We start from the raw sequence: 24,496 nt of genomic DNA on the forward strand, positions 1-24,496 counted from the left end.
TGAAAAGGAGGAAAAAGGAAGGAAGGAAGGAAGGAAGGAAGGAAGGAAGGAAGGAAGGAAAGGTAGGAGGGAGGGAGGGAGGGAGGAAGGAAGGAAGGAAGGAAGGGAGGGAGGAAGGGTAGGAGGGAGGGAGGGAGGAAGGAAGGAAGGAAGGAAGGAAGGGAGGAAGAAGGGAGGGAGGGAAGGAGAAAGGGAGGGAGGAAGGAAGTGAAAAGGAGGAAAAAGGAAGGAAGGAAGGAAGGAAGGAAGGAAGGAAGGAAGGAAGGAAAGGTAGGAGGGAGGAAGGAAGGAAGGAAGGAAGGGAGGAAGAAGGGAGGGAGGGAGGGAGGGAAGGAGAAAGGGAGGGAGGAAGGGAGGGAGGAAGGAAGTGAAAAGGAGGAAAAAGGAAGGAAGGAAGGAAGGAAGGAAGGAAGGAAAGGTAGGAGGGAGGAAGGAAGGAAGGAAGGAAGGAAGGAAGGAAGGAAGGGAGGAAGAAGGGAGGGAGGGAGGGAGGAAGAAGGGAGGGAGGGAGGGAGGGAGGGAGGGAGGGAGGGAGGGAGGGAAGGAGAAAGGGAGGGAGGAAGGAAGTGAAAAGGAGGAAAAAGGAAGGAAGGAAGGAAGGAAGGAAGGAAGGGTAGTAGGGAGGGAGGGAGGAAGGAAGGAAGGAAGGAAGGAGAGGAAGGAAGGGAGGAAGGAAGGAAGGAAGGAAGGAAGGAAGGAAGGGGAGGGAGGGATGAAGGATAAACTAAATAAAAAGGAAAGGGAATGAAGGAAACAAATAGAGAATGGAAAGAAAGAAGGAAAGAAAGGAAGAGAGAAAGAAAGAGAAACAAAGAAATAAAGAGAAAGGAAGGAAGGAAGGAAGGAAGGAAGGAAGGAAGGAAGGGTAGGAGGGAGGGAGGGAGGGAGGAAGGAAGGAAGGAAGGAAGGGAGGGAGGAAGGAAGGGTAGGAGGAAGGGAGGAAGGGAGGAAGGAAGGAAGGAAGGAAGGAAGGAAGGAAGGAAGGAAGGAAGGAAGAGAGTGACTCAGAGCCAGGAGTCAGCCCTGAGCATCGCCGGGTGTGTCCCAAAAAGCAAGCAAGAAAGAAAGAAAGAAAGAAAGGAAGGGAAAAAACAGAGCAGAGACTAGACACAGTAGGACGGAGACGCAGACACCACGTGAGCACAGAATCAGGAGAGCGTCGAACCCAGGCGGGCACCAGCCGCCTCCTCCCCAATTGCCGGACGCCCGTGCTCTGCCCACGCCGTCCACGGGCAGCTGGACGCCGCCCTGGGGTCAGGGGCCCTCGGGTGGCGACGGCGTCAGGCGGAGAAGCGGTCACTTGCGGGCCAGGACGGCGTGGTAGGGCCCCCCGGGATGGCGGTGGGCGACACGGCGGAACCCGGCGGCCTCCAGGAGCTGCGTGTACTGGGCCAGGGTCCGCTCCTGCCCCTCGGTCTGGACCAGCATGTTGAGGGAGAAGAGCTGGGTGGTCAGCGGGCCCCGGCCGTCCGCGTCCAGGACGCCCTCGATGACCAGCACGCCGCCACCTGCCAGGCAGGAGAAGGGGACGCGGAGCCGGTCAGCGGCCGTACTGGCCACATCCACTGCCCGTGACCCGCAAGCGTGGCCCCACAGGGTCACTCCGAGTCCTGTGCTCTGAGAGGGGCAAGTGGACCCCGGGGCCTGGGGCCAGCGTGTCCAGGCCCAGGGGCGGGTCAGAGGCAAGACACAGTTGCTTGGAGCAGGGTTTGGGAGTAGAACGAGCTCTCTCTCTCTCTCTCTCACGCTTGGATGCTCGAACCCACGCCCGCCGGGTTGCACTGTCACTGTCACTGATGTCGCGCGTTGTTCATTGATTTGCTCGAGCGGGCGCAGTGCCGAGACCTGTTGTGACAGTGTTTGGCGTCTCGGAGACGCCACGGGGAGCTGGTCAGGCTCTCCCGTGTATGCGGGATCCTCTCGGGAGCTGGCCAAGGGGCTCTCTGAGGGGGGCGGAGGAATCGAACCCGGGTCAGCCGCGTGCCAGGCCAACGCCCTCCCCGCTGTGCTCCAGCCCATTGAGATCAATATCGATGAATATTTGCTATTCATTAACATCCATAGAATTAATTCGTATATAATATGATTAATGTGATCAGCACAATTGCAGTTACTACAATCTAGTTTTTACATCAATGTGTCAGATAATTAATATGATTGATTAGGAATATTAATTGAGGGCATTCAATATCATTATAAATATCAAAATTGCACGGTCCTCCCGTTCTTCATCGATTTGCTCGAGCGGGCATCAGTCACATCTCCATGGTGAGACTTGTTGTTAATAATCAATAATCAATAATAATAATAATGATAAATTCTTACTCTGTTCCTTGCCTCAGAATTAATAATCAATAATATAGCACCGCCCTCCCGGTGTTCATCGATTGGCTCGAGCGGGCACCAGTCACAACTCCATGGTGAGACTTGTTGTTAATGATCAATAATCGATATTCAATAATAATAATAATAAACTCTTACTCTGTTCCTTGCCTCAGAATTAATAATCAATAATATAGCACTGCCCTCCTGTTGTTCATCAATTGGCTCGAGCGGGCACCAGTCACAACTCCATGGTGAGACTTGTTGTTAATAATCAATAATCAATAATAATAATAATAATAAACTCTTTTACTCTGTTCCTTGCCTCAGAATTAATAATCAATAATATAGTACGGTCCTCCCATCGTTCATCGATTGGCTCGAGCGGGCACCAGTCACGTCTCCACGGTGAGACTCATGGTGACTGTGTCTGGCATCGCGGAGACGCCACGGGGAGCTGGCCAGGCTCTGCCGGGCGGGCGGGATCCTCTCGGGAGCTGGCCGAGAGGCTCTCCGAGACGGGCGGAGGACTCGAACCCAGGTCGGCCGTGCCGGCCTTGCACAAGGCAAACACCCTATGCTGAATCTCTAGCGGCAGCATTGTACGTAAATACACAACATCGATCAAAATGCACAACTGGGCTACTTCGAGATGCAGCATCCGGGTCAAAGCCTGTTATAAAAATGCTTAAACACAAATTGCTCTAAAAAAATCACAGTGTACGCACAAAAGTTAGTAAGTCGACAACTGTACCTCATGGTGTGTCACTAACAAAAATTTGAAAAAAAAAAAAGGTAAATGATGGAGAGTGGGCACTGGTGGAGGGATGGGTACTCGATCATTGTACAACTGAAACCCAAGCACAAAAATTTGTCAGTCGACAACTGGACCTCATGGCGTCTCACTCATAAAAATTTAAAACAAAAATTATATTGCACATCCTTGAAAGACACAGCATCTAAAATCATATTGTACATACGTCAAGGCACAACATCGACACACAGCAGACTGCAGTACCTCAATCCGAACATCTATCGAAAACATATTGTAGTACTTCAATACACAACATCTATAAAGCACATAGCAATACCTAAATACTACACAACCACTATGTAAAATGGGCTGGAGCAATAGCACAGCGGGGAGGGCATTGGCCTGGCACACGGCCAACCCGGGTTCGATTCCTCGCCCCTCTCGGAGAGCCTCTCAGCCAGCTCCCGAGAGGATCCCGCCCGCCCGGTAGAGCCTGACCAGCTCCCCGTGGTGTCTGCGAGATGCCAAACACAGTCACAACAACAAGTCTCACCGTGGAGACGTGACTGGTGCCCGCTCGAGCCGATCGATGAACCACGGGAGGACAGTGCGACGGTGCTGTCTAAAACATATTGCACATACTTAAATACACAACATCTATCTGAAGCCTAGTGTAATACTCAAATACACAACATCAATCTAAAATCACAGTGTACATAAATACACAACATCTACCCACAGCATAGTGTCATACTTAAATGCACAACATCTTTCTAAAACATATTGTAAGACTTAAATACACATCATCAATCTAAAATCACAGTGTACATAAATACACAACATCTACCCACAGCATAGTGTCATACTTAAATGCACAACATCTATCTAAAACATATTGTAAGACTTAAATACACAACATCTACAAAGCGCATGGTAACGCTTAAATACACATCAATCTAAAATCACATTGCACAGGCTTAAATACACAACATCTATCCAGAGCATAGTGTCATACTTAAATATACATCAATCTAAAATCACATTGCACAGGCTTAAATACACAACATCTATCCAGAACACAGTGTCATACTTAAATACACAACATCTATCTAAAATCGTATCACACGTAGTTAAATAGACAACATCTATCTAAGAGCATATTGTAATACTTAAATACGCAAATCTCTATCTAAAACATGTCATAAACACACAATATCCATCCACAGCACTTTGTACTACTTAAACGCACACCTACCTAAAAATCATATCGTATACAGTTCAATAGACAAGAACCATGCAACAGCATACTTAACTAATACTTAAATACACAACGTCTCTCTAAAAAATATCGCGTATACTTAAATGCACAACGTCTGTTAAGAGCCTATTAAAATACTTCAATTTACATGTGTCTAGAATTATGATGTACAGGGGCTAGAGCGATAGCCCAGCGGGGAGGGCGTTAGCCTTGCATGCAGCCGACCCGGGTTCGATCCCCAGCATCCCCTATGGTCCCCCTGAGCACCGCCAGGGGTAATTCCTGAGTGTATGAGCCAGGAGGAACCCCTGTGCATCGCTGGGTGGGACCCAAAAGCAATAAATAAATAAATTTTTAAAAATGATGTACATAGTTAAGTAGACAACGTTTATCTTAAAGTGTATCGGAGTACTTAAATGCACACTTTTCCCCCTATGCTATAATACTGAGTAATATATATATATATATATACTATAGTATTAGAGTATAAACTCTAGTATTCTATAATACTGAATATGACACTAATACTCTAATACTCATACTGAATGCTGAATATGACACTAATACTCTAATACTCATGCTGAATACTGAATATGACACTAGTAATCTAATACTCATACTGAATACGGAATATGACACTAATACCTAATACTCATACTGAATGCTGAATATGACACTAATACTCTAATACTCATGCTGAATACTGAATATGACACTAGTAATCTAATACTCATACTGAATATAATGCTAATACTCTAATACTCATACTGAATACGGAATATGACACTAATACTCTAATACTCATACTGAATACTGAATATGATACTAATACTCTGATGCTCATACTGAATATAATGCTAATACTCTAATACTCATACTGAATACTGAATATGACACTAATACTCTAACACTCATACTGAATACTGAATATGACACTAATACTCTAATACTCATACTGAATACTGAATATGACACTAATACTCTAATACTCATACTGAATACTGAATATGATACTAATACTCTGATGCTCATACTGAATACTGAATATGATACTAATACTCTGATGCTCATACTGAATACTAATACTGAATACTAACATAATGCTAATGCTATAATACTAATACTGAATGCTAATATAGTACTGGTACTATAGTACTAATACTGAATACTAACATAATGCTAATACTATATACTGAATACTATAATACTATTAATACTAATACCGAATACACAGTCTGTTTGCCAGAGCACACTGTCCACAGTTAGAGGCACAGTATCTTTCTGACGTATATCCTAATACTCAATTACACAACACCTGTCTAAAAACGATATTGTCCATCAACACACAGCCTCTAACTAAATGCCCATTGTACTACTTAAATACGCATCTTCTTTGTCAAAGCGTACTGTAATACTTAAACACACGCTGATCTAAAAATCACACCACACATCCTTAAGTACACATGTAAAAATCACATTATACGGACTGCAGTACTGCACATCTATGCACAGCAAATCACAGTACTTAAATACACGACATCTAGCTAAAACATATTTTAGTACTTAAATATACAACATCTATAAAGCATGTCTCGGTACTTAAGCACACAACATCAATCTAAAATCGCATTGTACATGCTTAAATATGCCACATCTGTCTAAAATCAGAGTGTACCTCCTTGAAGACACAACATCTACCCACAGCATAGTGTCACGCTTAAGTACACAACGTCAATCTGAAATCATATTGTACACACTTAAACACGCAACATCTATAAGGCATGTTTGCCATACTTAAACGCACAGCTATCTAAAAATCGTATCACACAGAGTTCCATAAACAACAACTATACAATAGCGTAAGCATATGGTGATACTTAAGGACACAACATCTATCTACAATCATATTGTGTAGGATTGAGTGCACAACATCTATGAACAGCATGTTATAATACTTCAATGCACACCTATCTAAAAATCACAGTGTACAGACTGAAATACACAACGTCGATCTAAAATCACAGTGTACAGACTGAAATACACAACGTCGATCTAAAATCACAGTGTACAGACTGAAATACACAATGTCAATCTAAAATCACAGTGTACAGACTGAAATACACAACGTGGATCTAAAATCACAGTGTGCAGACTGAAATACACAACGTCGATCTAAAATCACAGCGTACAGACTTAAATACACAACATCTATGCACAGCATATGGTCATATTTAAATACACAACATCCATCTAAAACCTATTGTACGTACATAAATACACAACACCTATCTAAAGCCTATTGGAATACTTAGATACACAACATCAATCTAAACTCAGAGTGTACATATTTAAATACACAACATCCATTTAAAACCTATTGTACATACTTAAATACACATCAGCTATCTAAAGCCTATTGGAATACTTAGATATGCAACATCAATCTAAACTCACAGTGTACATATTTAAATGCACAACATCTATAAAGCATACTGTCATACTTAGATACACAACATCATTCCAAAATCCTATTAAACACACTTAAATACACATCATCTATAGGGCATATGGTCCTACTTCAATACACATCTATCTAAAATCCTATCATACATAGTTAGACAACTCTGCAACACCATTCTATAATACTTAAATACACAACATTCATCTAAAATCGTACTGTGTCTGCTTCAATGCACGGCATCTGTTAACAGCACAGTATAATACTTGAACTCACATCCACCTACAGTCACAGTGTACAGAGTTAGACAACTGCTACCCAAAAGCTTATTGTCATCGTTAAATACAGTGGAGTTTGTGCCCAATTAATCAATCAGCTTAATCAATGGCTGAATAAATAGCAGTACTCCTACATTACAAAAAAAATACTTAAATACACACATCTCTACCTATAGTGTAATACTGAATAGTTTATACATAGTCTACTATATGCTACAGTATTAGAGTATAAATTACAGTATTCTATAATACTGAATACACAATTTGCACGCCAAAGCACACTACCCACAGTTAGATACACAATATCTAAGGTGTACTGTTAATACTCAAATCCACAACACCGATCTAAAAAAAAAATACTGTCTTTCATACACAGCCTCTATCTAAAAGCACATTGTCATACTTAAATGTGAATCCTTCGTGTCCAAGCACACTGCAAGACTTAACTGCACATCGATCTAAAATCACGTTGTACACACTTCAATACACAACATCGACCCACTGCACATTCTCAAGCGTAAATACACAACATTTGTCTAAAACCTGTTGTACGTGCTTAAATACACATCTACTCACAGCAGACTGTCAAACTTAAAGACACAACATCTATCTAAAACATGTTGTACGTACTTAAATACACAACATCGACCCACAGCACATTGTCAAACGTAAATACACAACGTCTAAAACATATTGTACAACTTAAATACACAACATCGACCCACAGCATATTGTCAAACGTAAATACACAACATCTGTCTAAAACATGTTGTACATAGTGAAATACACAACATCTACCCACAGCACGTTGTCATACCTAAATACACAACATCCATCTAAAATATATTGTACACACTTAAACACACATCTATAAGGCATATTGTTGTACTTCAATATACAACATCGATCTAAAATCATATTGTGATCCTTAAATACACAACATGGACCCACAGCATAGTGTCAAACGTAAATACACAACATCTAAAACATGATGTACAGAGTGAAATACACAACATAGACCCACAGCACATTGTCAAAAGTAAATACACAACGTCTAAAACATATTGTACATACTTAAATACCCAACATCGACCCACAGCACATTGTCAAACTTAAATACACAACATCTATGTAAAACATGTTGTACGTACTTAAATACACAACATCGACCCACAGAATTTTGTCATACCTAAGTACACAACATCCATCGAAGACACGTTGTACACATTTAAACACACAACATCTATAAAGCATATGGTCGTACTTCAATACACAATGTCGATCTAAAAATTATATTGCGTATCCTTAAATACACAACACCTCTCCACAGCATAGTGTCAGACTTAAATACACCTGTAAGATCATACCGTACCTAGTTAGATAGACAACATCGACCTCAAAGCGTCTTGTCGTCCTTCGATACACAAAGCTATCTAAATGTGTATAAAACATAGAGTCACTAGACATACATCGGAAAACATAGTGTGTGTACTCCAAACACAGCATCTATCTCGAAGCATATTTTGACGCTTCAATACACAACACTGATTTGAGATTATATTGTACGAACTAAAATACACAACACTGATTTGAGATCACATTGTGCGTACTAAAATACACAACACTGAATGAAGATCACGTTGTACATACTAAAATACACAACACTGATTTAAGATCCTATTGTACGTACTAAAAATACACAACACTGATTTGAGATCATATTATACGTACTGAAATACGCAACACTGATGTGAGATCATATTGTACATATGAAAATACACAACACTGATTTGAGATCATACTGTACGTACTAAAACACACAACGTTGATTTAAGATCCTGTTGTACGTACTGAAATACACAACACTGATTTGAGATCCTATTGTACGTACTAAAATACACAACACTGATGTGAGATCATATTGTACATACGAAAATACACAACACTGATTTGAGATCCTATTGTACGTACAAAAATTCACAACACTGATTTGAGATCATATTGTACGTACGAAAATACACAACACTGATGTGAGATCATATTGTACACACGAAAATACACAACCTGATGTGAGATCATATTGTACATACGAAAATACACAACACTGATTTGAGATCATACTGTACGTACTAAAACACACAACGTTGATTTAAGATCCTATTGTACGTACTGAAATACACAACACTGATTTAAAATCCTATTGTACGTACTAAAATACACAACACTGATGTGAGATCCTATTGTATGTACTAAAAGACACAACACTGATTTAAGGTCCTGTTGTACGTGCGAAAATACACAACACTGATTTGAGATCATATTGTACGTACTGAGATACACAACACTGATTTAAGATCATACTGCACATAGTAAAACACACAACTTTGATTTAAGATCCTATTGTACATACTGAAATACACAACACTGATTTAAGATCCTGTTGTACGTACTGAAACACACAACACTGATTTAAGATCCTATTGTACGTACTAAAACACACAACACTGATTGAAGATCCTATTGTACGTACTAAAACACACAACACTGATTTAAGATCATACTGTACGTACTGAAATACACAACACTGAGTGAAGATCCTATTGTACGTACTAAAATACACAACACTGACTTAAGATCATACTGTACGTACTGAAATACACAACGCTGATTTAAGATCCCATTGTACGTACTAAAATACACAGTAACAGTAACAACAAAATACGCAACACTGATTTAAGATCCTATTGTACGGACCCCAAAAGCCAAAATATATATTGCCAACCTTGGTGCCTAAAATCAACTTCTTTTTTGGGGGGTCCCACCCGGCGATGCTCAGGGGTCCCTCCTTGGAACCCGCCTTGTGCCAGGGTCCCGCCCGCCCCAGAGCCCGTGCCAGGGCCTCCCACCCACCTGCCCTGCAGCTCCGAAACACGCCGGCCAGCAGCTGGGAGCACCGGGCGTCCGTCCAGTCGTGCAGGACACGGGCCAGGAGGAAGAGGTCCGCCTCGGGCAGCGGGTCCCGGAAGAAATCTCCTGCAAGACGCAGGCGGCCAGGCGAGGACTCAGCCCTGGGCTCAGAGCCACCGGCCGGGCCACGTCCATTGATTTCATCTTCCTTTTGTGTTATTCTTATCTTTATTTCATTTATTTAATTTTTTTTTTTGCATCCCACCCGGCCACGCTCAGGGCTCCCTCCTGGCTCTGCACTCGGGAATGACTCCTCCTGGCGGTGCTCGGGGGACCCTAGGGGATGCTGGGGATCGAACCCGGGTCGGCTGCGTGCCAGGCCAACGCCCTCCCCACTGGGCTATCGCTCCAACCCCTCTCTCTTCCTTCCTTTTTTCCTTTTTTCCTTCCTTCCTTCCTTCCTCCCTCCCTCTCTCCCTTCCTTCCTTCCTCCTTTTCTCTTTTTTCCTTTCTTCCTTTCTTTCTTTCCTTCCTTCTTTCTTTCTTTCTCTCTCTTTCTCTTTCTTTCTTTCTTTCTTTCTTTCTTCTTTCTTTCTTTCTTTCTTTCTTTCTTTCTTTCTTTCTCTCTTTCTCTTTCTTTCTTTCTTTCTTTCTTTCTCTCTTTCTCTCTCTTTCTTTCTTTCTTTCTCTTTCTTCTTTCTTTCTCTTCTATTTTCTTTCTCACATTCTCTTCTATTTATTCTCCTCTTTCTTTCTTTCTTTCTTTCTTTCTTTCTCTCTCTTTCTCTTTCTTTCTTTCTTTCTTTCTCTCTTTCTCTTTCTTTCTCTCTTTCTCTTTCTTTCTTTCTTTCTCTCTTTCTCTTTCTTTCTTTCTTTCTTTCTCTCTTTCTCTCTCTTTCTTTATTTCTTTCTTTCTCTTTCTTTTCCTTTCTTCTTTCTTTCTCTTCTATTTTCTTTCTCACATTCTCTTCTATTTATTCTCCTCTTTCTTTCTTTCTTTCTTTCTTTCTTTCTTTCTCTCTCTCTTTCTTTCTTTCTCTCTTTCTCTTTTTCTCTCTTTCTCTTTCTTTCTTTCTTTCTTTCTTTTCTTTCTTTCTTTCTTTCTTTCTTTCTTTCTCTCTTTCTCTTTCTTTCTTTCTTTCTCTTTCTTTCTTTCATCACACCCGGCAATGCTCAGGGGTGACTCCTGATTCATGCAGTCAGGAATCACTCCTGGTGGTGGTTGGGGGACCTAGGGGATGCCAGGACTCGAACCCAGGCCAACGCATGCAAGGCCAACGCCCTCCCCGCTGTGCTATCGGTCCGGCCCATCTCTCTTCCTTCCTTCCTTCCTTCCTTCCTTCCTTCCTTCCTTCCTTCCTTCCTCCCTTCCTCCCTCCCTCCCTCCCTCTCTCCCTTCCTCTTTCTTTCTTTCTTTCTTTCTTCATTTCTTTCTTTCTTCCTTCCTTTTCTTTCCTTCTTTTTTCTCTTCTTTCTATTTGGGTCCCACCCGGCGATGCTCAGGGCTTCCTGCTGTCTCATGCGCTCAGGAATCCCTCCTGGCGGTGCTCGGGGAACCCCATGGGATGCCGGGAATCGAACCCGGGTCGGGGGCCGGAATTCCGGACTCTTGGTTCTGCGTGAAAAGGCTCGAGGCCGACACCCGCGTTTGCTGCCCCCGCTCGGACCAGGACGCAAGCAGGGACGCAGCCCAAACGCCCGAGCACGGACGGATCCACGGAGCAAGAAGCTGCCGTGTCTGGGCTGGAGCGAGAGTCCAGTGGGGAGGGCGGGTGGACTGGCACACGGCCGACCCGGGTTCGAGTCCCCACGTCCCCTAGGGTCCCCCTCCAAGCACCGCCAGGATTGATCCCTGAGTGCATGAGCCGGGAGGAAGCCCTGAGCATCGCCGGGTGGGACCCAAAAAGAAAGAAAGAACGAGAGAAAGAAAGAGAGGGAGGGAGGGAGGGAGGGGGGAGGAAGGGAGGATAGAAGGGAGGATGGAAGGAAGGAAGGAAGGAAGGAAGGAAGGAAGGAAGGAAGGAGGGAAGGAAGGAAAGAAGGAAGGGAAGAAGAGAGGGACAGAGGGATGGAAGGAAGGAAAGAAGGAAGGAAGGAAGGAAGGAAGGAAGGAAGGAGAGAAAGAGATAGAAAGAAAGAAAGAAAGAAAGAAAGAAAGAAAGAGAGAAAGAACGAGAAAGAGGAAGGAAGGAAGGATAGAAGGAAGGAAGGAAGGAAGGAAGGAAGGAAGGAAGGAAGGAAAGAAGGAAGGGGAGAAGAGAGGGACGGAGGGATGGAAGGAAGGAAAGAAGGAAGGAAGGAAGGAGAGAAAGAGAAAGAAAGAAAGAAAGAAAGAGAGAGAGAAAGAACGAGAAAGAGGAAGGAAGGAAGGATAGAAGGAAGGAAGGAAGGAAGGAAGGAAGGAAGGAAGGAAGGAAGGAGAGAAAGAGAAAGAAAGAAAGAAAGAAAGAAAGAAAGAGAGAGAGAAAGAGAAAGAGAAAGGAAGGAAGGATAGAAGGAAGGAAGGAAGGAAGGAAGGAAGGAAGGAAGGAAGGGAAGAAGAGAGGGATGGAGGGATGGAAGGAAGGAAAGAAGGAAGGAAGGAAGGAAGGAGAGAGAGAAAGAGAAAGAAAGAAAGAAAGAAAGAAAGAAAGAGAGAGAGAACGAGAAAGAGGAAGGAAGGAAGGAAGGAAGGAAGGAAGGAAGGAAGGAAGGAAGGGAGGAAGGGAGGGAGGGAGGAAGGACGGAAGGAAGGAAGGAAGGAAGGGAGGAAGGAAGGAAGGGAGGGAAGGAAGGAGGGGTTGTGTCTCACAGGGGTTTGTGTCTTTCCACACTGGGCTGTACAGGGTCCGGGAGGGGTCTTAGGGAGGCCGGGGAAGAAGCTAGACACACACACACACAGACACACAGACACACACAGACACATACAATTACTTACAGACACACTCACACAGAGAGAAGTGCAGTAATACACAGACCCACACAGAGACACAGACACACAGAGACACACACAGTCACTCACCAAGATACACAGACACACAGACACACACACAGACACACTCACAGACAAATGCACTGACAGAGACAAACACAGACATACAGACACATACACAGAGACACACAGACACAAATACACACAGACACACTCACACAGACACACAGACACACAGAGACACACACAGAGATACACAGACACAGACACACACACACACACTCACAGACGAATACACTAACAGTGATAAACACAGACATACAGACACATACACAGAGACACACAGACACAAATACACACAGACACACAGACACATGCAGACACGCTCACACAAAGACAAATACACTAACACACAGACCTACACAGACACACAGGCACATACACAGAGACAGACGCACTGAGACACACACAGTCACACACAGCGACACACTCAAAGACAAATACACTAACACAGAGACACACACAGAGATGCAGACACATACACAGAAACACACAGACACAAATACACACAGACACACAGACACACAGAGACATACACAGACACACAGACACACAGAGACTCACACAGACACACAGACACATACAAACTCATACAGATACACAAAGAAACAAGTACACTAAAACACAGACCCACACAGACACACAGACACAAACACAGAGACACAGACACACAGAGACACACTCAGACAAATACACTAACACAGAACAAACACAGATACACACATATACACAGAGACACACAGACAGAAATACACACAGACACTCAGACAGACACACTCACACAGACACACAGAAAGACACACACAGACATACACAGAAACAACACACACAGACACACACAAACACATACAGACATACTCACACAAAGACAAATACACTAACACAGACACTCACAGACACACACAGAGATGCACAGACACACAGACAGACACACACTCAGACACACAGACACACAGAGACACACTCAGAGACAAATACAGTAACACAGAGACACACACAGAGACACACCGATACAAATACACACAGACACATAGATAGTTGCACACAGACACAAACACATACAGACACACTCAAACAGAGACAAATACACTAACACAGATACACAGACACATACACAGAAACACTGACACACAGAGACACACACAGAGACACACTCAGAGACAAATACACTATGACAGACACACACAGATATACACAGGCACATACACAGAGACACAGACATACATAGACACATACAGACACACAGACAGACACAGTCACACAGACACAGACACACACACCTACAGACACACTCACACAGAGACAAATACACTAACACATAGAAACACACAGACACATATACACAGACACACAGACACATACAGACACACTCACACAGAGACAAATACACTAACACAGAGAAACACACAGACACATATACACAGACACACAGACACACAAACACATACAGACACACTCACGCAGAGACACAGAGACACACACCGAGAGATACAGACACACAGACACACAAACACATACAGACACACTCACGCAGACACAGACACACACATACACAGACACACAGACACACAAACACATACAGACACACTCACACAGAGACAAATACACTAACACATAGAAACACACAGCCACATATACACAGACACACAGACACACACAGACACATACAGACACACTCACACAGAGAAAAATACACTAACACATAGAAACACACAGACACATATACACAGACACACAGACACATACAGACACACTCACACAGAGACAAATACACTAACACATAGAAACACACAGACACATATACACAGACACACAGACACATAGATACACACAGACACACAAACACACACAGAGACACACACCGAGAGATACAGACACACAGAGACACACAGACACACAGAGACACACTCAGAGACTCATACAGTAACACAGAGATACACAGACATACACAGGCACACACAGACACACAGACAGACACATACAGAGATACACAGACACACACAGACGCACACAGACACATACAGACACTCTCACACAGAGACAAATACAGTAACACACAGAAAAACACAGACATGCAGACACATAGACAGAGATACACAGACACACACAGAGATATACACAGAGATACACAGACACACAGACAGACACACAGAGACATACACAACATACACACACCGAGACAAATACCACGACACACAGACACACACAGAGAGACAAATACACTAACACACACAGACCCACACACACAGACCCACACACACACACACCTGCTCGGAAGCTCACGCGGTCATCCTCCTCCTCCTCCTCCTCCTCCGTCTCCCCGCGGGAGAATTCCATCCTGGCCGTGTCCACCACCTCGGGGATGTCCAGCACGGTGGCCGTGCAGGCAGGGTACAGAGACACGCAGAGCCGTGCCAGGGCACCGGAGCCACCTGTAGGACGTGCAAATGGACTGGGGCAGCAGAGAGGGCGTCCGGCGGCCGTGTCCGGCACCCCTGGGCCTCTGGGCAGGGACCGGCACCCCCGGGTCACTGGGCAGTGTCCGGCCTCCCTGAGCTGGATGGGGCAGGAGGCCCTGGGCTCCCCCTGCCCGGGACCCTCAGAGGGAATGACCAGCAGGAAACGTTGGTCAGCGGGGCCCCGGGTGGCCCTACACAGGGTGCAGACTCCACAGCTGGACACTGACCTCACAACTGGTCATTGTGACCCCAATACCTGGACTGACCCCACCACTGGCCATAGAGACCCCACCGCTGGACACTAACCCCACAGCTGGACACTGACCTCACAACTGGCCATCGAGAGCCCAACACCTGGATGCTGACCCCACACTGGCCATAGACACCCCCCAGCTGGACACTGACTCCCCCAGATGGCCATAGAGACCCTCACACCTACACTGACCCCACAACTGGCCATTGAGACCCCACAGCTGGACACTGACCCCGCAGCTGGACATTGACCCCACAGCTGGGCATGGACCCCACAACTGGACGTAGAGACCCCACAGCTGGGCACGAACCCCAAAACTGGCCATAGAGACCGCACAGCTGGGCACTGATTCCACAGCTGGACACTGACCCCACAGCTAGACACTGACCCCACAGCTGGACACTGATTCCACAGTTGGACACTGACCCCACAGCTGGACACCCATAGCTGGACACTGATTCCACAGTTGGACACTGACCCCACAGCTGGACACTGACCCCACAGCTGAACACTGACCCCACAGCTGAACACTGACCCCACAACTGGCCATAAGGACCCCCAACACCAGGACTGACCCCCACAATTGGCCACAGAGACCCCACAGCTGGACACTGACCCCACAGTTAGACACTGACCCCACAGTTAGACACTGATTCCACAGCTGGACACTGACCCTACAGCTGGACACTGACCCCACAGCTGGACACTGACCCCACAACTGGCCATCGAGAGCCCAACACCTGGATGCTGACCCCACACTGGCCATAGACACCCCCCAGCTGGACACTGACTCCCCCAGATGGCCATAGAGACCCTCACACCTACACTGACCCCACAACTGGCCATTGAGACCCCACAGCTGGACACTGACCCCGCAGCTGGACACTGACCCCACAGCTGGGCATGGACCCCACAACTGGACGTAGAGACCCCACAGCTGGGCACGAACCCCAAAACTGGCCATAGAGACCCCACAGCTGGGCACTGATTCCACAGCTGGACACTGACCCCACAGCTAGACACTGACCCCATAGCTGGACACTGACCCCACAGCTGGACACTGACCCCACAGCTGAACACTGACCCCACAACTGGCCATAAGGACCCCAACACCAGGACTGACCCCCACAATTGGCCACAGAGACCCCACAGCTGGACACTGACCCCACAGTTAGACACTGACCCCACAGCTGGACACTGACCCTACAGCTGGACACTGACCCCACAGCTGGACACTGACCCCGCAACTGGCCATCGAGAGCCCAACACCTGGATGCTGACCCCACACTGGCCATAGACACCCCCCAGCTGGACACTGACTCCCCTAGATGGCCAGAAACCCCCACTTCTGGACTGACCCCACAACTGGCCATAGAAACCCCAGAGCTGGACACTGACCCCACAGCTGGATACTGATTCCACAGCTAAACACTGACCCCCCCAGCTGGACACTGACCCCCCAGCTGGACACTGACCCCAAAGCTGGACACTGACCCCACAGCTGGACACTGACCCCACAGCTGGATACTGATTCCACAGCTAAGCACTGACTCCCCCAGCTGGACACTGACCCCCCAGCTGGACACTGACCCCACAGCTGGATACTGATTCCACAGCTAAACACTGACCCCCCAGCTGGACACTGACCCCCCCAGCTGGACACTGACCCCAAAGCTGGACACTGATCCCACAACCGGACACTAACTGCACCTCTGGGCCCTGACCCCCGTTTCTGACCGCGGGGCCTGGAGTCCCGTGGCCAGAGGCTGGGTGGGGGGAGCAGGGGTGGGTCAGGGCTGGACCGTCCACTCTAGAGCAGCCAGCCTGCAGGAGCCACCCCGGGCTGTCCAGCCGGCCGGCCAGTCCTCACCTCCCAGGTCGCACACGGTCCGGAAGGGCGTGAGGTCGAAGGCCGTGAGCAGGCGGCGGCCATGCACTGCCCAGACCTCCTGCAGGCCACGCAGGAAGCAGACGCGCTCGGCCGAGGTCCTGCGGGCACGGACACGCGGTCAGGCACCACAGCCCGGGCACCGCCAGCCCTGCCCACGCCCACCGGGGGCGTCAGGGTGGCAGGGGCGGGGGGAGGGAAGGGAGGGAGGTAGGGAGGGAGGGACGGAGGAAGGAAGGAAGGAAGGAAGGAAGGAAGGAAGGAAGGAAGGAAGGAAGGAAGGGAGGGAGGGAGGGAGGGAGGGAGGGAGGGAGGGAGGGAGGGAGGGAAGGAAGGAAGGGAGGGAGGAAGGAAGGAGGGAAGAAAGAAGGAAGAAAGAAAGGAAGAGAGGAAGGAAGGAAGGAAGGAAGGAAGGAAGGAAGGAAGGAAGGAAGGAAGGAAGGAGGGAAGGAGGGAAGGAGGGAAGGAGGGAAGGAGGGAAGGAGGGAAGGAAGGAAGGAGGGAAGGAAGGAAAGGAAGGAAGGAAGGAAGGAAGGAAGGAAGGAGGGAGGGAGGGAGGGAGGGAGGGAGGGAGGAAGGAAGGAAGGAAGGAAGGAAGGAAGGAAAGGAGGGAGGGAGGAAGGAAGGAAGGAAGGAAGGAAGAAAGGAAGGAAAGGAAGGAAGGAGGGAAGGAGGGAAGGAAGGAAGGAAGGAAGGAGGGAAGGAAGGAAGGAGGGAAGGAGGGAAGGAGGGAAGGAAGGAAGGAAGGAGGGAAGGAAGGAAAGGAGGGAGAGAGGAAGGAAGGAAGGAAGGAAGGAAGGAAGGAAGGAAGGAAGGAAGGAAGGGGAAGGAAGACAGGAAGGAGGGAGGGAAGGAAGGAAGGAAGGAAGGAAGGAAGGAGGGAGGGAAGGAAGGAAGGAGGGAAGGAGGGAAGGAGGGAAGGAAGGAAGGAAGGAAGGAAGGAGGGAAGGAAGGAGGGAAGGAAGGAAAGGAGGGAGAGAGGAAGGAAGGAAGGAAGGAAGGAAGGAAGGAAGGAAGGAGAGGAAGGAGAGGAAGGAAGGAAGGAAGGAAGGAAGGAAGGAAGGAGGGAAGGAGGGAAGGAAGGAAGGAAAAGAATGAGGATAGAGGTAAGAAAGAAAGAGGGAAGGAAGGAAGAAAATGGAAGGAAACAAAGAATAAAACGAAGGAAAAGAATGATGATAGAAGAAAAAGGAAGGAGAAATAGAAGGAATGAAGGAAGGGAGTAAGGGAGGAAGGGAGGAAGGAAGGAAGAGGAAGAAAGTGAAGGGAGGGGAAGGGAAGGGAAGGGGAGGACAGGAAGGAGGGAAGGGGCGGGGCGGGACGGGCAGGCTCCTGGGGTCTGCTGGACAACTGCCCACTGCCCCCTGCGGAGACTCTTCCATGCCCTGGGGGGCGTCCCTGGGGTCCCCGGATGAGGGCAGGACCCAGGCTGCAGCCCTGGACAGTGTCCGTGTCTCCTTGCCGCGTCCAGGTCCGCCTGCTCTGCCCGCAGGGCCCGGCTCTCCTGAGCCCTGGACACCGTGTCCAGCTGGGCAGGACGTGGTCAGCCTCTCGGGGCTCTCTCTCTGGGGTGAGGGACAGGACTCGGGGCTCGGTGCTCCCTGAGCACGCCCGGGCACGAGGAAGTACGGAAGGCGGTGGGTGGCCCCGGCTTTGTCCCGAAGAGTGGACGTGCCTATAGATGGCCGAGAAGAGCTGGTCAGCGGCCACGCCGAACGCCCGGTGGTACTGGTTCCTGCCTTCCCTGCAAACAGGTGGACACTGTCCATCCCCCACGTCTCCTCCCCCGGCCCTGGGTCATTCCTCCGTCCCCAGAATGACCAGGACCGAGCACAAGTTGGGGGCTGCCTTGACCACCTATGTCCACCCATTCCCTCCCACCCATGGCCAGCGCCCAAGGGGGACCGTCCACCCGCCCGCCACCAAGACCCCCACGGGGGTGGCCCAGGGCTCAGCCCGCCCGCCCGCCTCACCTCACAGCGTCTCCCAGGTGAGTCCAGCAGCGGTAGGTGGTGCTGCCCAGGTACTGGACCATGTGCCGCTGACCATACGGGCTGCTGCTGACCAGGTAGGTGCTGGCCAGTGGCCCGTTGCTGTACACGGCTGCAGGGAAGGACAGACAAGATGGGAGGGGCCGGGATCCGCGGGCTCCACCGCGCCACGGCCTGGGGGGTTCGTCGGAGGCTGGACATCTGGCCACATCTTTGGGCAGCCCAGGGCTCCTGCTGGTGTGGGGTGGACTCAGGCCAAAGTGACCAGGGGCCGGGCAGGGTTTGCAGACTCACCACAGAGCTAGAGTCCAGAATCAACAGCATGGGGTGTCCACTGCGGGCCGTGGAAGATGGACACTGACCACCACTCCCTACAGTGACCGGCCCTCGTGACACTGACCGGCACTCCACACAGTGACCATCTCTCCCTACAGTAACTGGCCCTCCCTAGAGTGACCGGCACTCCATACAGTGACCGGCCCTTCCTAGAGTGATCGGTACTCCATATAGTGACCATCTCTCCTTAGAGTGACCAGCACTCCATATAGTGACCATCTCTTCCTACAGTGACCGGCCCTCCCTTAGAGTGACCAGCACTCCCTACAGTGACCAGCCCTCCATGTAGTGACCATCTCTCCCTACAGTGACCGGCCCTCCCTAGAGTGACCAGAACTCCATATAATGACCGTCTCTCCCTACATGATTGGCCATCCCTAGAGTGACCATCTCTTCCTATAGTGACCGGTCCTCTGTAGAGTGACCAGCACTCCATATAGTGACCACCTGAGCATCTCTCCCTATAGTGACCAACCCTCCCTAGAGTGACTGGCCCTCTCTAGAGTGACCAGCCCTCCCTAGAGTGACCAGCATTCCATATAGTGACCACCTCTTTTTACAGTGACTGGCTCTCCATGTAGTGACCATCTCTCCCTACAGTGACCAGCCCTCCCTAGAGTGACCGGCCCTCTCTAGAGTGACCGGCCCTCTCTAGAGTGACCAGCACTCCATATAGTGACCATCTCTCCCTAGAGGGACTGGCCCTCCCTAGAGTGACCATCTCTCCCCTACACAGACCATACATGGTGTAGAGGTCTGGGCCAGTTGCTCTGGGTCCGCAGAGGGTATATGGGATGGACACTCCGCACCCCAGAGACTCTTTACGTCACAGCTTATATGACGTCACCCAGGCCAGCCCCAGCTGTGACCAAGGCCACTAGTTAGGACCTGGGTCGACATGCCCCGCCCCCTCAGGTGAGCCAGCTCTCCCATTGGTTACACGCCCAAGATTGCGTCAGAGCAGGACGACCAATCGGCTTCTGGATGCAAATGAGGGTGGCGAGGACAGCCAATCAAGACTCACAGGTGCGCCTTAGAGGCGGGGGTGGGGGTGGAAAGATGACACCACCATAGGTCGTTATGCAAATGAGGCCTGGAAGACGACCAATCAGATAGCACCCGCCGATGTGGGGGGGCGTGGAAGATGATGTCATAATGCTATTATGCAAATGAGGCCTGGGAACCGACCAATCCTATCACAGAAACGCTGAAAGCAGCTTTAAAAGATGACGTCATAATGCTATTAGGCAAATGAGGCCTGGAAACCGACCAATCCCGTCACAGAAACGCTGAAAGCGCTTTAAAAGATGACAGCACAATGATATTTAAAAGATGACGTCATAATGCTATTAGGCAAATGAGGCCTGGAAACCGACCAATCCCGTCACAGAAACGCTGAACGCGCTTTAAAAGATGATGTCACAATGATATGTAAAAGATGACGTCATAATGCTATTAGGCAAATGAGGCCTGGAAACCGACCAATCCCGTCACAGAAACGCTGAAAGCGCTTTAAAAGATGACAGCACAATGATATTTAAAAGATGACGTCATAATGCTATTAGGCAAATGAGGCCTGGAAACCGACCAATCCCGTCACAGAAACGCTGAACGCGCTTTAAAAGATGATGTCACAATGATATTTAAAAGATGACGTCATAATGCTATTAGGCAAATGAGGCCTGGAAACCGACCAACCCCATCACAGAAAAGTTGAGAGCGCTTTAAAAGATGACATCATAATGATATTTAAAAGATGATGTCATAATGATATTAGGCAAACAGGATCTGGAGGAGGACCACCAACCACATGCCAGAGTCTCTCAAAAATGATGGAAGGTCACAAGAAGGCGTAACGGTGGAGGGATTGGTGTTGGACTATTGAATGGAATCAATTATTGCGAACAGCTTTAGAAAAATAAAATTAGGGGGCTGGAGCGATAGCTCACTGGGAAGGGCGTTTGCCTTGCACGCAGGCGACCCGGGTTCGATTCCCAGCATCCCCTAGGGTCCCCCGAGCACCACCAGGAGTGATTCCTGAGTGCAGAGCCAGGGAGAAACCCTGAGCATCGCCAGGTGTGACTCCCCCCACCTCCCCAATAAGCAAAAAAAAAATAATAATAATTAAAGTAAACTCTAAAATAAATTAAAAAGAAAGACAAGATGATCTTGTGATGATGTCATCGTGATGATGTCATCGTGATGATGTCATCATGGTGATGATGGGGTGATGCCATCGTGATGGTGTCATCGTGGTGATGATGGGGTGACGGTGTCACCGTGACGATGTCATTGTGGTAATGATGGGGTGATGATCTCATCGTGACGGTGTCATCATGGTGATGCTGTCACTGTGATGATGTCATCATGGTGATGATGGGGTGATAATGTCATAGTGATGGTGTCATCGTGGTGATCCTGTCACTGTGATGATGTCATCGTGGTGACTGTGTCATCGGGATGATGTCATATGGTGATTGTGTCATCGTGATGATGTCATCATGGTGATGATTTCAGCGTGATGATGTTATCATGGTGATGATGCCACGGTGTTTAAATAAATGGGGGGCAGTGATGTCATCGTGGCGATGATGATGATGCCATCATGATGTCATCGTGACGATGTCTTCGTGGTAATGATTTCAGCATGATGGCATCGTGATGATGCCATCATGCTGATGCGATCATGGTGATGATGCAACCGTGACGTCATCATCATGGCGGTGATGCCATCGTGATGATGTCATCATGATGGTGATGTCATCAGGACTGCAGGACGGTCAATGAAATCACCAAAGCTTTGGTAGCGGATCTCAGGTGCCCTGAGGCCGGTAAGGCCCGGGTCAGCCCTGGGCAACGTGGTCCCGGAGGGAAGGAAGGCCGCGCCCTTACCCACACCGGCCCTCGTCCGCACGGTCAGCAGCTTCAGGGACACACAGGTGTCCAGCAGAGGCCCCGTCCCGCGGGCACTGGTGCCCAGGCGTGCGGCCACGGTGGCCGCGTCCAGGGGCTCCGGCGTCTCGGCCAGGAGGTCGAAGATCCCTAAGTCACAGGCGGCAAAGAGAACCTGGGCGGGAGAGAGCAACACCGTGTCCAGTCCCTCGGTGCTGGACACCACCCCCGTGCTCAGTCAAGTCAGTTTCCAACCCTGCGTGTGTGTGTGCAAACCTGCCTGGTTGCACAAAACTGTCCACCGGGGGGCCGGAAAGATGGCCCAATGGGTAGAGCACCTGCTTAGCATGGAGGGGGTTTCCTGGGCTAGGTGGTGCCAGGTGGTCACCCCCTCCGAGGCAGGGTCAGGCCAGGCGGGGGCCAGCTGAACTCAGACCTGCGCCCGGGTCATCCCAACGCCCAGGACCCCAGGGCTAACGTCCTCCCCCCTGACCTCTCCATTTGACGAATTTTAGCTTTTATTTTGGAGGGGGGGTTTTCAGGGGCCAGGACCCGTCCTGGGGGGTATCGGTCAGCGGTGGGCGCTGGCTCAACCTGGGGCGGGGGTCTGAGGATTGGGGGGACCCCCAGGGCTGGACCCCGCGATGGGGCGGGCGGGGAGAGGTGGGTATTGCTGGGGATGGAACCCGCGTGGCCCCGTGCAACGGGGGCTCTTAGCCGCGGGGGTCTCTCCTCGCACTGTCCTGCCCTCAGGCAGACACACACACACACACACACACACATGCTCAGACACATACATGCACACAGACACACATACAGACACATACACACTCGCAGACACAGACATGCACACACATACTCACACACACATACACACATACACAGTTGCACACTCATACAGATGCACACACATACTCAGACACTACACACTCGCACACACATGTGCACACATATGCACACTCACACAGATGCACTCAGACACACATACACTCGCACAATCACACATACACATTTAGAAACATGCACACTCGTACACTCACACACTAATACAGTCACAGACATACATGCAGACACATGCGCATGCACTGGAAAATACACACAAACAGGCACACACTCAGACACAACACACGCATTCGTACATACACACATACACAGGCACACACTCTCAGACACATGAACACACATGCACGCACTCACACATACACAGTAACACAGGTGCGCACAGACTCAGACACACGCAGTAACATACACATGCATACACACACATACACACTTGCACACACACTAACAGACAGACACATGCACACACATGCACACGCACTCACACAAAAACAGGCACACAGACACATGCATACACACACTCAGACACACTCGGACACACATGCATACTCACTCATACACAGTAACACAGGCACACAGACACACACACTCAGAGACACATGCACTAACATACACACTCACACACAAATACACACTCACACCCACACCCTTACCTGGAGCTTTCTCCAGCATGGCGAGCCGAGATCGCTCAGCCCGGGGGCCGCACGCCTCATGCCCAGAGCTGACCCCAACACTGACCCCCAACGCCAAAGCCCGTGTCCCCCCCCCCCACTGTCCTCCCCGCACCCACAATTGTGCCCCCGGGGCCGGACCCTACCTGGGACACCATGAAGCCGTGGGCATACTCGCTCAGGACCTCGTAGCCCGCGTCCAGCCCCGCCGAGTCCAT

At 48.7% G+C, this 24,496-nt stretch overlaps 1 protein-coding gene across 1 annotated transcript; it reads right to left on the minus strand.

Moving 5' to 3' along the window:
- Positions 1–1,296: 1,296 nt before the first annotated feature.
- On the minus strand, positions 1,297–24,496 carry ASMT (acetylserotonin O-methyltransferase). Its single transcript, XM_056109610.1, has 8 exons — positions 24,425–24,496; positions 22,768–22,942; positions 19,522–19,651; positions 19,224–19,292; positions 17,531–17,649; positions 15,216–15,380; positions 9,981–10,103; positions 1,297–1,508 (listed from the first exon to the last, which is right to left on the minus strand). The coding sequence occupies exons 1-8, from the start codon at positions 24,494–24,496 to the stop codon at positions 1,297–1,299; spliced, it is 1,065 nt and encodes a 354-aa protein (XP_055965585.1).

The sequence above is a fragment of the Sorex fumeus genome, unplaced genomic scaffold, assembly GCF_029834395.1.
Source record: "Sorex fumeus unplaced genomic scaffold, SorFum_2.1 ptg000328l, whole genome shotgun sequence".
Taxonomy (NCBI): Eukaryota; Metazoa; Chordata; class Mammalia; order Eulipotyphla; family Soricidae; genus Sorex; species Sorex fumeus.

What these genes read in the sequence shown, in the direction of transcription:
- ASMT (XM_056109610.1), bottom strand. Translation starts at nt 24,496, where the DNA reads ATGGACTCGGCGGGGCTGGACGCGGGCTACGAGGTCCTGAGCGAGTAT. An exon ending in GACCGTGTGCGACCTGGGAG is followed by an intron (nt 15,381 to 17,530) that starts GTGAGGACTGGC and finishes CACGTCCTACAG; the next exon opens with GTGGCTCCGGTGCCCTGGCA. An exon ending in CCGCGTGAGCTTCCGAGCAG is followed by an intron (nt 10,104 to 15,215) that starts GTGTGTGTGTGT and finishes TGCGTCTTGCAG; the next exon opens with GAGATTTCTTCCGGGACCCG.